This window comes from Mugil cephalus, chromosome 19, assembly GCF_022458985.1.
Source record: "Mugil cephalus isolate CIBA_MC_2020 chromosome 19, CIBA_Mcephalus_1.1, whole genome shotgun sequence".
Lineage (NCBI taxonomy): Eukaryota > Metazoa > Chordata > Actinopteri > Mugiliformes > Mugilidae > Mugil > Mugil cephalus.
In genome coordinates this window covers 7,858,989-7,875,810 of record NC_061788.1, presented here as the reverse complement: position 1 = coordinate 7,875,810, position 16,822 = coordinate 7,858,989, and the positions used below count along the sequence as shown (strand labels likewise).

Genomic DNA, 16,822 nt, shown 5'->3' with positions numbered 1-16,822 from the left:
AGTTATGATGACACTTACTGCTTTCTCTTTAACGGGGATCTCGGTTATAGATACACATTGAACTTAAGTAGAAAATCAGATGAAATATTGGAGAAAATGCAATAAACTTACGTTTATCAGCCATTTTTTTTCTAATATTTCTGAACAGAAACTGCTACTGTGCACACATAAACACAACAACAGCAAAACATGTAGAACAATGAAGGGGGAATGGAAGTGAATCAATACTGTACCTTTTTTACCTGTAAGGAACACACACCTGACAAAAGGCTATCTTTACATCCAGGACTGGTTGGCTGCAGTTATATAAGAAATGTCTGCTCATAAATACCTGGAAGACACAAACAGAGGAGAGCCAGAGTCACAGTGAGTGGTCGCACATGTGGTTTGAACATGAATCATTTACAAGATGTGACCTGTGAGTTCTAACATATACAGTACTCAGTCCGAACACATATGCACATCTGGATTCATTCAAAGTCGCTTGCAACGGCCGTCAAGGGGAATAATATACAATACAGGAGTTTAATTCATTACGGACAAATTCTTGGAGGTTTGTCTTTGCAGTCACTTAGACCTTTACCGGTGTGAAACTGAATCCTCATAGAGAATAAACTGCTGTGCTCCCTCTGCTCTGTCCTCATCTTTCTCAATAAGAGTGAGAAAAATAACAACCCACCGCTCTATAAATATGAACAAACCAATATGTTGAATCATTACCAGAACAGCATGATCGATGCGTTTGTACAGAAAAACTGAAGATAGATCTGTGCTTCTGTGTTAGATCTATACCATAGTATCTTAACATACACTGTAGCCTGACATGCATCCACCCAGAAATTGAACTATGCGTCATAGGAATACAGATTGCATCAACAGTGACTGGTCGGGGGATATATTTCATGGCTCATGCCTCGCCAGACAAGCACGGAAAATTCAATCTCCTCTTGCCTCCCACATGCCAGTTTCTCTCTCTTTCTTTTTTTTTTTTTGTGGTGTGACGTCAGTAAAAGCAAAAGCAAGTGTTTTTCTGCAGGTTATTAACTTCACCTGCAACACGAGTCATTCACTCCCCACCGTCAGTGTCGGAAGTCCACAGAGAACCTTAACACACCTGACAAACAAAAGGCTAGCGGTTTAGCGGAGCGATTGCAAAACAGTGCCGACACACCAGCAAAACACATGAGTAGTACAAGGATCGTAGGCGTTATGAAGGAGTGAAAGACAAATTGTGATAGACTTTATTTTTTTGTTTTCTTTCATTGCATAAGGCCGTTGCCTTACATTGTAGGAATCGCACTTACATGAGTTACCATGTCCGTTAAATATGATGCTAATTAGCTTAGTATTAAGCAAAGCTAGCAAAGCGTTGTCCAAGAAAATCCACTGTTATGTATTGTTTGTTTGATATGTAGTGAAAACCCAATCTTAGATAATAGCAGTTTTACATAATAGCTGGCTGTAGATTCATATTTATTTATTTGGTGTACACACAGTGTTAATGAACAAGCCTAATTCACAAAATGTCAAACTAGTCCTTCAAAGAATCTAAATACTCATGTATATATGCAGTATATTTGTTCTCATTAATTGTTTGTAGAACATATGCGTTGTGCAGCAAAGTACATGTGATTTTTCTAATTTATATAAAATTGTACAATCACTGGTAAAAATAATCTACCTTTTTTCCGCCATCCTGCTTGAGACTGTATGTACTTAGCCGAACCACGTAACAACTGAACTTTCTACCTTCAGGGGATACCGCAGTTCAGACGCCAAGAAGATACTACGTGGAGTTTCAAAAGAACACATTTAAATACAGAAAAAAAAAAAAATGTTTTCAAAGAGCCAGTACTATTAGAAATCCCATTAGCATAATACCAGTGCAGTGATATTTTGGCACAGCTGGGAGGCTTTTACTGTGAAAGTGCAGCTAATGGTTCAAATTTAAATGTGAAAAAGTTTGCAATTTTCTGGTCTGTTTTTTTTTTTTTTTTGGTCAGAAGTTCAAAACGTTGAGTGGAACATAGAGAAGAGAAAGCTCTGAACCTCAGCGGCTCCCACATTCAGCAGGAGCGAGGCGGGCTGCAGCTCTCGCCCACAATCACTCTGGCTTCAAGGGTTTGCCAGGTAATGAAGCTCCCGCAGTGCTAATGATCATGCCTCCCGCATACGCCAAGAAACTGCATTAATGAGAGCATTGAAATAATAGAAAAGCAAAAAAACTAATGTCCCCAAACAGTTTGGAGAGATCTTCGTCTTAAAAAAACTCAGAACTGTTCTGAGGAAGAATATCTAGAACTTTCGGCATGGTTTAGATCCACCAGGCCTCTAATGGCGCCAAGCTGAAGCTTCAGTGTTGATGCTAAATCCGAAGGGAGTGACAAACCTTTAAGAACACATTCCTGCTGTTCTCATTGAGTATGTATGAACCAAAGCAACGTACTTAACGCCATTAAATAAAGCCCTACTTGCATTCGTTTTACCTGGCGACCTCTGGTAATTTCTAATTACGTCTGTGATCTTAATCCCGTGTGAATCATCCATGTCTGTGATTTCTAAAAATGTAAAAATTACCCCGCAAATTACCTACTATAATTCTCCTATAAATAAAAAGTACAAAAAATATATTTTTATTATCCATTATAATTTGCAAAGTCATTAAAACCGTCAATGACACACAGTTGAGTTAGATGGAAAGTAGCAGAGCCATAACAATGGAACGTAAATTAGAATAAGACTCACAGTTTGTTTATCCCATGTGAATGTGCCACATGAAACACAGACTTAAGAGGCTAAGATAAAACTAATCCAGTGCGAATACGGCTTAAGGCAGCAAATAATAAAACATCATTCATCAAACATTGGAATGAAAGAAGAGAGAATGCACGAGAGTATGAGACGGACCACATCTACCGTCCCTCAAACCATCAAAGTAATTCCACAGCACATCTGTATGTGTGACTTGACTAACATCACAGGCTCTGCATTACCCCGCACACACAATATTTGATATTAATCCGACAGGTCAACACTGAATTGGCCCAGACTCCGAGCTTGCTGCATCTGTGGTGGCGCTAATCTTCAGCCATCTGTGTACATAAGATATTAAATCTCACAAAGGCCAAAATGTTTGTTTTGCAGCAGTATAATATTTCAAACGCCTCCTGGATCATTTCTCGGTGTGTGACTGCGCGCAGGGCCATACGTACAATAGTTTACTACAGAAGATGAGCAAACGTTATAGTAAAACATAAAAGACAATATATGGTGCAAAGTGGCTTCACAAGCACGTTTACTATGACTTGCGGCTTTTTTTTAAAATGTTTCACATGATGAGTAAGATGGTGTTCCACTGGCGTTTCATTACAAGTTAAATTAATGTGTTTCTTGTCTTCCTGCAGTTGTTTGTTCAGAGCCTCTCAACCAGATTGTGCTGATAGTCGTCACGCTTTGAAATGCTGCTCTGGTTGTAGCTAAAGCTCCACTCAGCAGCTTTCCTAAAAACGCCCCATATATCATTCTCACTACAATGTGTCTCATCAGTGCAAGGCAACGGCAGCTCACTGAGAGGATGAAGAAGCCACAGAATAAGGTTGTTTTCATTAGCAGACAGTGATCTGAGTTTTAAGACAAATACATAGAGTACATTTAAATTCCTCTCAATTTCCAGTAAATGTATATGGGAATGGATTTTTATGTCTGAAACTGCATCGCAGCTGCAACCTTGCACTGGAATGTAAGCTGTGATGGACTGTGAGTTACCGGAAGAGGTCAGCTCGTTGTTAAAAGGAGAGACCATTAGCAGGAGTGTAATAAATGCTCCTCATTTTTTTAAAAAAACATACTAAAACGATATATTTTTCTTACAATTTACTTCAGGACAACGGAGGTAAAGAACAAAATAAGTTCTCCACAACTTTTCTAAGACATGAACACAATATTTAGAAAGTTCTACCTCCTCCACTCGACCCTCGGGTCCCGCTTTCAGAGCGTTGCGTCAGGGAGAAATGGCGGCGTAAGACGTTAAGGGGTAACATGTACAAAATCGACACGCTGTAGCAGATGTTAGCTGCGCTGTCATGTCGTGTCTGTCTTCTGGAGCTGACTGTTGACGCGTGATGCTGCACTTTCCAGTTTGAACTGGACCCAGAGCCTGCGTCGAAATGATTTCATGCAGGACCAAGTTAGCAGACGCACACCAAGCTTAGACCAGGAGCGTGGAATTGTTGTGATGTAAACAGGTTACATCTTAAGGATGTAGATTTGAAGGAAATACACAGAAAATACTTGGTTCCAATTCTTATTTAAGCAGATAGTGAACTGAAGACATATTTAAAGTTAAATACTTTATTTAAAAAACTAAGGTTAAGTTTTCCAAGAAGAGGAAGGAGATTTAAATGATCTTCAATGAGCTAATGCATATAATGGATACAACTGACCATTAATTTCCTGTGCTGGTGCATGCTTCGTGGCTTGTCCTTGTTATTTCGATCATTCTGTTGCATCTGTCTCCAGGGGCACAACAATGCCTGAGGCCAACCAGTGATCCCTCTGCAGAAGCAGGAGGCAGAGTCCCACTGCACAGCAGTAGTTGTTAGGCCTGGTACGATCCGCTATCGAATGGTTTTCTGTAGTTTATTGCACACAACTGGCAGAAAAGCTTCTTATTAGTCTCTTATTGCATGGCCTGGATCGAAAGAATCTATTTAAACTCACCTTTGGTTTCTCAAGCACCTTTATGGGAATCTTCTAATCTGTTTGTTGAAAAAAAGATTTTTTTTCCTTCACATTTGATTCCAAGATGATCACTCCCACCAGCCTCGTGGTCTATTCAGGTGAAAAACCCAAACGTGCTGCTTTAATTTATTACTTGCGGTTCAGAAATGAGTCAAACCACATATGAACTGTCTAAAGATCATTTTTAGATAAATTAAAGTGATGTCTCTCGCTTTTAAAGGCAGGTATTTTGACTTGTTGCAGCAAGACGTTAACAGGGGATAATGCATAACATTAAATAACAGCAGTGGCCCCTTCACATTAGCCAGCTCCGCGGTCCTGACGCGCCACGCCGGTTCGCTGTCGTTTCACGGTTCGCGAGTTTGTTTCGCCCTTTTCTTACTGTGACAGGCGAAAATATCTGCTGTGACTAAGGGCCCATTAAGGCTCAGAGGATGACGCGAACGGTTTCTCCCACTCATCTGCTTGTAATCACCGTCTGAACAATATTCTGTGAACGCAGCATTTAGCAAAGAGGCCAAAAGGCTGAAGAAAGCCAGAAAGAAAATGGCAATCAACACACATTTATTTGGGCTTTTTGACATTTAACAATGGCTGCATTCAGGATCCTGATATAAATATTTGACAGACTCTAACTTAAAAATAAACTAGCTGTAATTAATATCAACACTGATTACTCTACTCCGTTTACGTAACGTAATAAGACGTAGCACCACTGAGCCAGCATGAAACCGGTGAAAGAAATTGGATGCGGTCGTGTTATTTGTCATACTTATGGTTTTTCCTGCTGTGACATTTCGAGTGATTGCTGTGATAAAAATAAAGTGTGTCGGCTGGCTCACTGTCACACATACAGTGTGTGGATGAATGAACGTTATAGGCTACATATAGAATATTTTTTTGGACGTGAAACGGAGCGTGTCATTGCACAAGGGTGACAGCCAGTTTCCTATCAAATATGATATTTCATAGAATTACACAAAACAGTGATGAGTGATAATACTCTAATTGTGTAACCGTAGACGGTATAATATAAGCAGAGTTAACCCTAGTGACTAGTGGTTTGTGGATCTTGATTTTTGGGGCGAGATGCGACCATGTTTGGACTAGATGAAAGAGCTAAAGAGGAACAAGGGGACAGTGTGTAACAGATATGCGATGCTAGCCACAGCCTAGCATCTGGTTCACTCTAAATGAGACCACAATTCATTAAATGAACATCGTGCTGCATTAGAGAAAACTTGGAGCTACCGACTGAGACCATAAACTCATTACGCAAATATTTTCTGGGGTGATATATCAAGTGAGATGTCGGGACATTATTTTGCGGCCATCTGTGTCAAACTTGGAGCGGCGCCTGCGCTAATCATTAGCAAAGTTTACTTTTAAGTCAGTTTCCAGGTTTTGTTAATGCGTGTCTAAAATGGAAGCAAAAGACTGTACAGCGAAATGCAAATCAGCCATATTAAATATTTAACTCAGCCAGGTTTGCAAAACGTGAGTCACGTGGAGAATCAGCAGCAACACTGTGTCGATGGATCAAAAAATACACAAAATGTAATTAACCAAATTGTTTATGACATCTGGTGCTAAATGTTTGCAGCAAAGTCGGTAGCTTTGGGCGTGTGTGTGTGTGAACAAGTTCACTTGACCTTTTCTTAACTTTAAGAGCCCACAGACTTTTATTAAAGGACATGACATGAGATATTTCCAGCATGTCGCGAGTATATTTAATTACAAGATGCGAGAAGAGTGCACCCGAGGATGGAGCCTGTCTTGGCAGCACGGTGTGTTTGACAGCAAAATGTCTTCATGACAACATTTGTGGTAAAATGTTGTGTCAAATATAAAAAAAAAAAAAAGGTAATGTCTCACATGGACCGCAGAGAAAAACTGTATCGTGTCTTTAAATATTTGTGGCGACAGGATAACAGCAGGTGTGGTTTGAGACAATAAAGTGGCATGTTAGCATCGCCACTGCTTTTAGTTTGCATTTCTGTTTTTGACCTGGCATCAAACACCACTGCATACACCGATCAGCCACAACATTAAAACCACTTATGTTGACCTGACCTCCAAATTCACTAGATCCCAAACTGATCAAGTATCTGTGGGATGATCCACAGAAGGCCCAAAGGACCCAAAGGCTCCCACCAACAACATCCCTTCGCCAGACACCACAGGACACCCTCAAGAAGACCCATGCCCATTCTCTGATGAGCCACAACTGTTCTGAAGGCACAAGGGAGACCTACACAATAATAGTCTGGTGGTCATAATGTTATGCCTGATTGGTGTATATATGTTTCCAATCCAGTCTGCAACCTCATTCACTACGCTGCCACATAATAAAAGAAAGTGTTGAGGTTCTCCCCACTGTGATGATTGTTTAGCGTAGTCATATAGGCTGCAAACCGAGTGTTTTATGTCTGGTTCATTTACTATGAAAAGAGGTGACGATGTGCCGTTAATGTGCCATCATTGTCTGCCGCTCTCGCATCCGTTCTTTCTCTCCGAGTCAGAACCCTGAAAGCCGCACACTATCTGAATGTCGCACAATGCACACCTTCACGTTTCCTACACCAACCCGTGTCTTCATTCTTCCCCTCCAGCCTCAGCGCTGATGACTGCCTGCGCTTTCCCTTCCCCGCCACTCTTTTGTCCCTCCCTCGCTCCCACCGTTTCGGGCTCCCAGCCTCGCTGTTGCCGTTTTCTGCTGCTGCCATCGTCTCCCCTCCCCCTCCCTCCGAGCTCCATTGTGAGTGCTCGGTTCAGCAGCCTCAGCCTCTCCCGCAGTATGTAGCGTTGCCTTGCCTCCACTGTGCAGCCTGAGCCAAACGCACAAACGCACAGCCTCCCATTTGGGCTCAGGGGAGGGGAGGGGAAAGGGAAGCACTTCAAACCGCAGGCCCAGCCAGGAAAACAAGACAGCGCCGACTCCAGAGCTCATCTACAGCGCGGGGGCCGTGAGAATCCTGGCGTTCGCCGACTTCTATTGATCTGTTTCTGAAATGTGCTCGTCCCCCCCGTCTCCGCTCTCATTTGTCGCCCCACCGTACGCCGCTTGATCCACTTCGAGTAAACAAAAAAATATGCCGGCCGAAAACCTGCTTGCGCTGCAGTTTTGTGATTAGCTGCAAGGTAACGGCATGTGCGGCTCTGGCAGCACTTTTGGGTGATTTAAAGCTTTTCTTAGAAAACCCAGAACACATTCAGCAGAGAGAGACGTGAAACAACTTCCTGAATGGTCTGCGTGAGATGATGGCAGTCCAAGGTTTGATCACAGAAACTGATGCCATGGTTACAGATAATACTTTAAATAAGCAGCACTGCTGCAAAATCTGATCTTACACGAGCCACTCACACGTGCGTCGCCGTTACAAACGTTGTCATTTGTCTGGATTCGACGACCCCCCCGAGTTGCTCCAGCGCCTGACCTTATGTGACTCTTAATTCTCTTTCCAGATCGGGCTGTTGAGAGGAGATTGGGACCAACTCTAACACAGCTCAAAGCCGCGCTCTCAGCTATCAGCGGGGGCAAATAAAAGCTGCATATTTGTCCGATCAAATCCAATTATGTAACTGTGCATCTCACTCTGCGGGCTTATTTCTCCGTTTTGCCCGTCGTGGCGAGCAGCAGTGCAACCCGGGGGGAATAAAGCGTCCCGCAGCAAGGGCTGGAATTTGTTTTAGAGATATAACAAAGTAAGAGCGCATGATATGAAAGGCGTGCGCAAGCGGCTGTTATCTAACGTTACCATAACAGCTATCTGATGCATTTTGCTGGACTATTTTCTGTTTTCGTCCAAGGTAACATTGGATGGACTGTTAAGACACAGTGATGACAAACTGTGCTAGTGTTCCCCATTAATCCATCGCCTTCTCATCATGATTTTAACCTTTCAATAGAATTAAAATATCCACGATGAATTACTATTAAACCCCAGCAAGAGTAGTTTTTTTCCTCAACCTATCTCTCTATAAGCCTTGATACCAGGTATCATGCACCAACTTAACTGTAATGATTATTTTAAAGCTGTGCAAACTGATTATATTTTAAATATGGACTGTTTGTTGGACACAACCCTATAGGCGTCCCCTTGGACTGTGGAAAACCATTTTTGGTATTTTCCCACAAAGCAAATGATCATCAGGACATCCCTTACTTTGCTGATGGACGAAGCCCACAATCCTGCCATTATCTCATGGTAATACATCGCCTTAAATAATTACATAAGAGAGGATTAGCGTACTGATGCTCCAAAGACTGCAAACCATAATGTGGTTAAATTACAAGTGGTCTGATTTCCATAGATCCCTTTCCATTGGGAAAACAAGCTACCTCCCCAGAAATCAATGTCATTATTTATCAGTTAGAGTAGACCTGCAGAGGCTGCGCGTTCTCATTTTTAGACTTTTGATATTGCAACAATGTCGACTACAAAGACGGGGACCTGCTTATCTGTTAAAAGAGAGATGTCACTCTCCAATGCTGCTGCAGAAAAAACACCCATTTAAAAAAAAAAAAAAAAAGCTTTGTTTAATTGTTAAGCCTGTTCCCTGCAGCACTTTCACAGGCATGGGAGCCTGCTCCTGAATTATTCAGCAGCCAAGGTCACAGCGCTAAAAACCTCTCTCTCCCCATCTCTCTTTTCTGTCTTGAGCACGGAGAGTTTGTTGTGACACCTCTAAAAACCTTCCCTGACTCTGCAGCACAACACCGGCCCGTGGCTCCCCGGGTGACTCCGGGCGCGCACCGAAACGAAGGAAAAATCTGGAACCAAAGCAGAAAGATTAAATTCAGGTTTCCCTAACCCGACACACTCAGTGTAATAGGTCAGGTGGGCTTACAGACTGATGAGATGTCTTCACATTGATCCGCCGTAGATGCGTACGGACGGCCCAAAACAAAGCTGCTTCAGAGAAATTACCTTCCTCTGTGGCTTCATCCCTTTTAATCCGGGGCATCCTGCACAGGAGGCAGCCCGCACTAGGGTTGAATAACATCCCGTCCACTCTGCATTATGATTGTTTCAAGTTTTAATGGAAAAGCCTCGAGGAATCTCTTCAACTTTCCCCTGATATACACCACAGACACTTACAGGTCGAGCATCCAAACCACGCCTCAGGAAATATTTTTAAAAAACAGACATGAATCCGTACATCAACACGGATCCCGGTTGTTTTCCTAGTGGCGCTTATGACGGTTATATGTAGTGATGGTCTGCATAATGCACAAGGTACGCAGCTGACTTCTTCTCAGGCAGGGGGGGAGGAGGAGGGGGAGGAGGAGAAGGGGGGGACGAACCCTGCATGTAGGCCTACAGTACAGCCCTGTGTGGGGCTTGTGTTTTGAAACAGCATCATTCTCCCATCATCCATTTGCACCACTTCTGCCCTCCCAATCAAATATGCGTAACGTGCTTCCCCACAGCCAAGAGTGAAGGTGGATGGCAGCAATAAACGCACGATTAAGCACTCGAAATTCTCAAACACTCAGCTTATTATCAGGTGATACTGATGTGCGTTAGGTAATTGGTGAGGTTTTTGCAGGATGTCAGGATGGACGCAGGATGGAGAGCGGATGGACAGGATTTTGTCAGGTCAGGACTAACGCCATAATGAAACCCCGCACTGAGCTCAGAGCTGCTTGTTGTTATAAAACAACAGCCACCAGTGTAGCAATATGGAGTTTTTCTTTTTTTTTTTTCTTTAAATCGCTGTCCCCCTTTCCCACCAGTGCACTTCATTAACCTTCCCTTCCGATCAATATTCATCACTCCACCCTCCGGGCAGATGAAGGGCCGAGCATCGCATCCACATCCCAACAAAACCCCGGTCCGGCCTTACCATTCCGTGCCAGCTGATGACGATCCCAGTCCGGAGTCAGTCCTTTTCAAAACATCCCGACGGGAAACGTTGCCATTGCGCGTTGAAGTCTCAGTGAAAACGTTCATAAAGATGGCGAAGAGGGAGTAAAATAAATTAGAAAAAAATATATATAAATGTCTACCTATACAAAGAAATGCGATGGGAGAAAAGAAATAAAGCAGAAGTGGACGGAACCGAGGTCTGCTGATGCTGAATCACTCTCCCCCAGCTCACCACCTTGCAACCATTGTGCTGCAAGATGCTGGCTGTACCATTGTGGACCTACCAGAGCACAGAGAGAGAGAGAGAGAGAGAGGGAGGGAGGGAGAGGGAGGGAGGGAAGAGGAGGGAGGGGAGAGTAGAGAAATATGTTGCCATGGTAACCGAACAGGAGCACGTCTGACGTCAAAGAGCCTGAGCACAGAGAGGAAGAGGAGGAGGAGGAGAGAGGGAAAGAGGGATCACATGGAGTCTGTCTCTCCGGATGGGAGGGGCGTGTATATGGGAGCATCTCTCTGATACTGTCCCGCCATGTGAGAACATGCAGCCTTCCCTCCCCCCATGTCCCTCCTCAATCATTATAGCCTATAACGCGCGCGACAGGTTTTATTTAATTACATAATAATACTCATAATAAAAATCACCCCTTTCCTCCTCTGGCGCATATGCACTGACAGATTTATTAATTGCACTGTCCACAGTGAGGACGTCCTGGCCTTTGGGTCCTGTGGGCTGGTTAGCAGGGCTGTTTCAAGATATTCTGGGGGCCACGGGCAAGAGGCACCTTAGAGGCTCCCCCTTGAGTTTTTACACTTTGGTCTTACAAAACCGTAGTCGTTGTGCATTTTCCTTTCAAACCTGCTGCTTGCAAGCCTTGGCTTGAGCAAATTTAACCACTATGTCTTCCATGTCTAAAGACCTTCGAACAACGTTAGCTGTTGTTATGCACTGAACAATACACTTTTCTGATGTTTGGTGGGACTGGGACAAAGTGGCATGCGGCATTAACTACATTTAATGTAACACACATTCATACTTACCATGCTTATCTTATTTTTTTTCCATCCTCCTCTTGTTTTTTTCTTCTTTTTGTGTGTTTTGAGAGGTAGGTTTGCTCAATTAGCCAGCAAGTCAGCTAATTTATGTTGTACAGTTTTCTATTTTTTACGCTTCTATTTCAACGCTTGTTAAACTGCTTTGTTTTGTACCAATGAGCAAAGAGACTGGGGTCAAATTCCTTGTACGTGTGCACGTACTTGGCCAATAAAGCTGATTCTGATTTAGTGTGAATATGCAATATTAGTAATAATTTAATCTTATTTATCATCCACGAACAAAAAGCTAAAAGTGTAGATTGCATATCAGAAAATCAGAGTTATTTATTCAGAGACTACTCTTTTGAGTGCATGCTTTGCAAAATATCTGCCTTTCGTCACCGACCAGTTGCTAATTTTGTCAAAAGCGCCGAGTGGAAAGGGGGAATGAACTGAAAAGGACCTTAGACAAAACAGAACCGAGAAAATTTAACACCTCGGGAGAGATTAGCGCTAATGCAGTAGGTTCACAAGTAAACCAGACAGTGAATTAGAGCCAGAGGTTGAGGTTTCATACCAAACCGTTGCCAAATTATTCCCCACTGAAACAAACCACTTGAGAAGCCGGCAAAACACCGTGACCGGTATAATGAGCTTACTTTAAGTGTGACAATTCATCAGTCGCAAGTGCGAAGCCTGCTTGAATGATGCTGTTATGGTCCTGGTTTAGAATGATTGGAACATTTAAGGTAAGATAATTTGAAACTTTTTGGGGGGAACACATGTGTTACAAGTGGGGGTTCAAATATTAACCAACAGACGTGGGGAGCTTTTATTTTAACTCGACACAGGCCTAATTTCAAAGTTGATGTAAAAGAGCTCCAGGAAAGTTCTTAATGCTCCCCAGCTGGACCCGAAGGCTGAGCTTGGTAGGCAAAAAAAAAACCCATATGCCTTCAACCAGTGGTGCCCCACATATCCAAGATTACCATGACAGGCATATCCACTCTGTCAAGGTTTTAGAGAAATAGCCCCTAGGGCTCAGACCAGCACTGGTGAAGAGGTCTTAAGGATAGTGCTGAGAGAAATAGAAGAGGGAATCCAAAATTCAAAACTCCTTTCATTACACTGCAGACATCCAGAGTCTGTCTCCTGATGTCTCTGCCTCAGGTAACCTACAAAGATTAAAGGTTAGTGAGTCCGAGCAGGCAGTAGCTTATCTAAGGAAAACCTGAAACCAGTAAATTAAAGACACTTTAAAAAAAAGTGTCCATATTCAAGCTTTCCCTTTGAGCGTCAGGAGAGTTTGCACACAAAGGCCTACAATCACCAAATGATTCACCTTAACCTCCTCCACATTTCACTGGGAATACCATAAACTGGAATTGATGCGGCAATTTAAAAATAAAAGCCATTCTGTTGCAGTCTCTTTTATTCAGGCAAGATCTGCTATCGGCAGGGCACTCTTTTGAATAGGCCAGTTGTTTACAGGTAGCACTTAATAGGATTGCCTTTTATAAATCGCATGCAGTTTAGCCCAGACGGATCCTGTCAGGTCTGTCTGTCTCACACATGGCTCAGTGTATCTCTTCTTCATCTCTTATATCTTCATATATTCTTTGATGCTCTCCCACAACATGTTAAGGTTTGGTTTTGTCGGGCCAGAGCACATTTCTCCTCAAAGATTCGTGAGATTTTTTTGCCCCTATGTGCAGCTGGAAAAAAAACAAAAAAACATGATCTGAAACTTTTGGTGCAGCTGAATTAATATTACATAAGACGCCATAAGATAAAATAATCCTTTTATGTATCCTGCAGCAGTTGGGTGCAGTTTAAAGGACAGTGCACTACAAAGGAGATAGAAACGTAAACACAAGACGGTGTTGCAGACAAGTAATGGAGTCTTATCGGTGCAGATCATGACTGGTGATGATATCCATGCCGCTTTGGCACACTGTCAGGCAAGGGCAGGCAGAAGACAGCCTTTTCACAAGAGTCCATTTGTCTCTGGGCAGCGTGTAACGACGGCTGGAAGGCGCTAGATGGCGCAAGGTGGGTCATAATCACCAGCTTTGATGTGAAAGCACAGGAAGGAAGTACTCAGGAGTGAATTGCTTCCTGGCTGCCTAGATTTGAATCGTTTTGAAGTTGTGGGAATTAAAGACTAATTTTAATTGTTCTTGGTGGGGGGGCAAAAAAAAAAATAAAATAAATAAACATCACATTAAATTGCTAATAATTATGTTATCAAGTTTATTTATTTAAAAAGCTCGCGTTTGTAGTAACAAAACTTGTCCACTTCTCCGTATGACTATATTAATATTAAACACATTTTTAATATAATAATAAAAAAAATAATTTCTGCCATTTAGAAAACATTTATTAAAACCGAGTTGTGCGTTTTACTCTCGGTTGTGTGCGTTGCTATGGTGACGGCTAAACGACAGTCCCCCTTCGCAGAGAGCCAATGGACGACCATAGTAAAGGTGTCTGGTTACTCCCAAGCCAGCCCACGCTAGCTGGGTTTAGGGAGGGGTTAGTTATTCCGCTCCTCCGCAGTAATGGTAACTGGGCTTCGCTGGAGGAAGGGAGCGAAATAGTGTTTTAGTGGCTACCAAACGCGACTTTCTTTTCCCCATCCTCGAAGGAAAAGTTAAGTTTTTTTTTCTTTCTTTTTTTAAATTAATATTATTATTATTTAACCGCGGCTCCTTAGGGGGGGAAACTACAGCTGCCTTGTTGAGGATTTTCTATCTGGATGGGAAAGGTAAACCTGTTGCCTTAGTGCCTGTCTGCCTGCCTGCCTCGCCGCAACTACTATCCAAGATGTTGCTTTGTGGATGGGATGGCGTCCGGTTGTGTGTGCACTCATAGCCTCCCCGGAGAACGAACCTTATCCCAATCTCAAGTGACTTTCTAGCTCTTCTTGCCCGGTAAGTTTAAATGAAAAGTGATGTAAATCAACTTTATCTTCGTGCTTTGTCAACTTTAGCCATGGATGCGTCAACCCCCCCTCCTCCTCTCCAAAAAAAAAGAAAGAAAAAAGGAAAAAAAAAAACTGTTGACAAGGATGCTAGCTAGCTACTAGTTTATATTTAGCTTTTAACTAGCTACTACTTTCGACTTTGTGTTGTGTTATTGTCACAGCGATAATACCCCGGCTGGTGTCTGACATGGGGCCGTCTGTGGTTTGACCACACCGCTAGCTGTATTTTAAGTTTGGGAGGGAGGAGACCCAGCTCCTAAAATAACAGGTATCCAGCCAAGCTGACCGCTCACAAGTTCACCCACCTGCACCGTTAGCATCATTTTCAGAGAATTTGCCACCATGCAAAAGCTCAACAAAGCCTCTTTTTTTTTTTTTTTTTTTTGGAGGCTCCTACACCACAGAGTGAAGGTTTTATGGGGGTAGTAACTAAGAAGGCAGCTTGTACCCCCTCCCCCTTCATTTCCATAGAAAAGTGGTAAAGTTGGAGCCAAAGATCAAAATGTAGACTAATGAAGTGAAGGATGTGGGACTTAACAAGACTAACATCTAAAGTGATTGTGTTCAAGGTAGCGTGGGCACAGAGCCAGGGAAAAATACACTCATTTTCCAAAACATTAGGTAAAATATAGCAGGTCCTTCATCCCAACAGCCATCAGACTGTACAACACCAATTTTTGCACAAATAATCTGTTTTTTTTGTTTATTTATTTTTTTTGCACTGTCTTATCTTGCATAAACTATCACCTCATTGTCTACATTTATATTATATTACCAATTTCTAGCACTTTTTATTCCACACAAAGAGCATCTTTATATTTCTTTTTTCTTCAAAGTGCTGTTATTTTTTTGTATATTTTGTATATTCTTTCGAAATTGATAGTGTTTTTTGTATATATTCTTGTCTTATTCCAGGCTACTGTGACAACGAAATTGTCTTATGTCTTAAAACGATACATTCTTATACTACACTCCTGCACTAAACCCCCTTTATGACTGTCATAATGGTCGGTTTAAGTTGAAATACAATTATAAAGTTTGCTGTTCAACTGTATGGTAACTGTATGGAGCTGTTAGTGGCTTGAGCGCTGTCATTTGTGTTATTCAGCGTGACTGCACTGACTACAATGAGACCGGCGAAATAATAGGAACATGTGTGGGATCAACGGGATAGAGTTCAACAGCGCTACAAACCACAGCCTCCAAAATAAAAACACAGTCGAATAAGCAGCTGCTTTTAAACAAATGCCGAACACCATTACCTTGGTGAAGTGCAGGACTGCTACGTCAGAACGCATTCGCTTTCGCTGGTGTACCTAATGAACTGTCGAGTGAGTGTTGTCAGTGAGTTGGATTTTGTTGGGAAGGGAGGTGGGGGTGGCTGTGAGGTTTTGCAAAAAAGAAAACATGCTCTGACTGTCACGGTACTCATAGCAACCCTGTGATTAACAGAAATGGAGCGGATGAGGTCGAGACCAAAATGAGAAGTGAGGGCTGTTGGTCCAGAGTTGGGCTGATAATCAACAAAATAGTCATTGCTTTCCCTCTCGCTGGTTTGCAAAACAAAACGTCCGGACTGGCTCAGTTGAGAGACCGAATTTCAAAAGCGCACTTGCATGTCATGCAGGGCTGTAGCTGACTATCTGTGTCATATCTTGTGGTGTGCTGTGAATTTCAGTCACTGCTCAATCTTTGAGGTCTAGATCATTAAAAGGCAGAAACTAACAGCAGTTTTCCAGCATTATCACATACGAGGATAGTAGAGCTGTAGCTGTAAATACCAAAACATTTCTCAGGTTTGTACCCATTCTTTATCTGATCAGCCTGTAATGGCTGTAACAAAAACCCAGAGTCTCATTCTTGAGAAATTATGTGGAAAAGTGTTCCAGTTAACTGCCCATATTGTGTAAAGGTGGTGAATAATGAAAACAGTAACCCCTTTTACTTTAGTGAGTCAGTGTGTTCTCCTCCATTCCCACTACACTGTTCTTCACTATAAGCATGAGCAAGAAAACAGGTGTTTAAAAACAAGAGTAAAAGTTCACAGGAAGGTATAATATGGTAAATATTATCAAATATTTTTTATAAGCTGCAGATTGCACGCTATCGAATCAATTCAGTAGCAAATAGACTGGTTTGGTCTGCTATATACATTTTAAGACTTACATCATCAGGCGTGCTGGCTCGAAGA

General features: G+C 42.4%; 2 protein-coding genes across 13 annotated transcripts in view; one reads left to right on the top strand and one right to left on the bottom strand.

The window, feature by feature from the left end:
- Nucleotides 1–10,910, bottom strand: part of mapk10 (mitogen-activated protein kinase 10) — a 35,836-nt gene extending 24,926 nt beyond the window's left edge. For 5 of the 7 annotated variants that reach the window (XM_047570498.1, XM_047570492.1, XM_047570493.1 and 2 more), the window contains exons 1-2: nucleotides 10,591–10,910; nucleotides 260–331 (exon numbers count right to left, since the gene is read on the bottom strand). In XM_047570498.1, coding sequence (XP_047426454.1) covers nucleotides 260–331; nucleotides 10,591–10,593 — 75 coding nt within the window. In that variant the 5' untranslated portion in view covers nucleotides 10,594–10,910. Of the gene's footprint in view, nucleotides 1–233; nucleotides 332–10,590 lie in introns of all 7 variants that reach the window. The other 2 variants (XM_047570495.1, XM_047570496.1) reach the window with 2 other exon arrangements.
- A 3,280-nt stretch (nucleotides 10,911–14,190) lies between these two features.
- Nucleotides 14,191–16,822, top strand: part of ptpn13 (protein tyrosine phosphatase non-receptor type 13) — a 38,783-nt gene continuing 36,151 nt past the window's right edge. For all 6 annotated transcript variants that reach the window (XM_047569880.1, XM_047569879.1, XM_047569878.1 and 3 more), the window contains exon 1: nucleotides 14,191–14,578. The gene's annotated coding sequence lies outside the window, so the exon portion shown is untranslated. The remainder of the gene's footprint in view (nucleotides 14,579–16,822) is intronic.